General features: G+C 34.7%; 1 protein-coding gene across 2 annotated transcripts in view; it reads right to left on the bottom strand.

Moving 5' to 3' along the window:
* Positions 1-1,003: 1,003 nt before the first annotated feature.
* The window catches only part of dlgap5 (discs, large (Drosophila) homolog-associated protein 5), a 9,145-nt gene continuing 8,588 nt past the window's right edge, over positions 1,004-1,560 (bottom strand). The window contains exons 17-18 of one of the 2 annotated variants that reach the window (XM_024285554.2): positions 1,276-1,319; positions 1,004-1,187 (exon numbers count right to left, since the gene is read on the bottom strand). In XM_024285554.2, coding sequence (XP_024141322.1) covers positions 1,074-1,187; positions 1,276-1,319 — 158 coding nt within the window. In that variant the 3' untranslated portion in view covers positions 1,004-1,073. The remainder of the gene's footprint in view (positions 1,188-1,275; positions 1,320-1,560) is intronic. The other variant, XM_036217077.1, reaches the window with a different exon arrangement.

The following is a 1,560-nucleotide window of genomic DNA, read 5'->3' as shown; positions in this document are numbered from 1 at the left end:
CTAACCTCCTCTCACCATGATCGCATGGAGATTCTTGAAACATGATTGGTTGGTCAAATTTTGACACTTGTAGGTTCTTCCAGTAATGGTAAAATGTTTTGTGGATATTGTTTTGTACTTGTAGCCTGGAACTTTTAATTTTACAATTTCTGGAAGTTACAAAAAATAACTAACAACTATAAGTCATAAGCTAGCATTATAAAATGAAAGTTTGAAGTTTTAATTTAGCGTTACAAAATAAAAGTTTGAAGTCGTAAGCTAGCTTTACAAAATTAAAGTATCAAGTGCTAAGCTAGCATTACAAAATAAAAGTTTGAAGTTTTAATTTAGCGTTACAAAATAAAACTTTCAAATCATAAGATAGCATTAAAAATTTAAAATTTTAAGTCGTAAGCTTGCATTAAAAAAACAAAACTTTCAAGTTGTAAGTTAGCATCGCAAAACAAAAGTTTGAAATCGTAAGCTTGCATTAAAAAACAAAAGTTTAAAGTTGTAGTTAGCATTACAAAATAAAAGTTTGAAGTCATAAGCTAGCATTAAAAAAACAAAAGTTGTAAGCTAGCGTTACAAAACGAAAGTTTGAAGTTGTAAGCTACAAGTACGAAATAAAACCTTGAAGTCGTAAGCTAGTCTTACAAAATGAAAGTTTCAAGTTAGCGTTACAAACCAAGCTTCAAGTTCTAAGCAAAACAAAAAGTTTTAAGTTGTAAGTTAGAGGCACACCACAAAAGTCTCAAACTGTAAGCTACAGCTAGAGGAACAAGACCAAAGATTTAAACAAAAAACTCTCAGCAATGGGGAGGGGAAGGGGGGTGGGGTTGCTCTGTGCCAACTGTCCCAACCACAACTCAAAGTGTGAAAATGTCTTTTTTTGGGCTAAAAACAGAATAATCATAATAAAAAAAAAAAACACTGAACGCTTTTTAAGTAGACCAGAAGATGATCGGAGTGACTCCAACACCTTCTGTCTGCATCTGTAAAGTGGGAGAGTTTACGGCGAGTCTTGACAGTTTTTTAAACAGAACTTTATTCACCATGTTTTATAAAAAGTGACCATAACAGCATAAAAAGGTTTAGATGTTGGAAGGAGGAGTGAAGCACATGAGGTCAGTCGGACAGACCGACTGGCGAATTCTGTCCTTCAGGTCCGGAGTGAAGAGCAGCAGGGCAGCCTTTGCACTCTGCACCTAAAACATGACAAACAGATCCAACATCGACTGTTTTAGGAAAAAACTAAACAATCTGAAGGTAAAATGGAAGTAGAAAGAGTTTAACCTGTGGTGATTGAGGAGAAAACACCGAAGACCCCGCTGACAGCGCTGTGACACCACAAGAGTGAACAAACAAGTCGGGAAAACCGTTTGTTAGAAGACTAGATTCCATTGAATGTGAACAGAGTTGAGAACCATTATTTACATACACACCCAAAATGAATTATACATTTGAAACTATTTTTCAGTAAATATGAGTTATAGCACTAAAAAAAAAAATCCCCTTCATAGTTGATGGTTAGATTGTCATAAGGACAACAAAAACTTCCCAAATTACCTCATTGTACAT

Source organism: Oryzias melastigma, linkage group LG19 (genome assembly GCF_002922805.2).
Source record: "Oryzias melastigma strain HK-1 linkage group LG19, ASM292280v2, whole genome shotgun sequence".
NCBI lineage: Eukaryota > Metazoa > Chordata > Actinopteri > Beloniformes > Adrianichthyidae > Oryzias > Oryzias melastigma.
The sequence above is the reverse complement of the archived record's forward strand: the minus strand, read 5'-3'. Positions and strand labels throughout refer to the sequence as shown.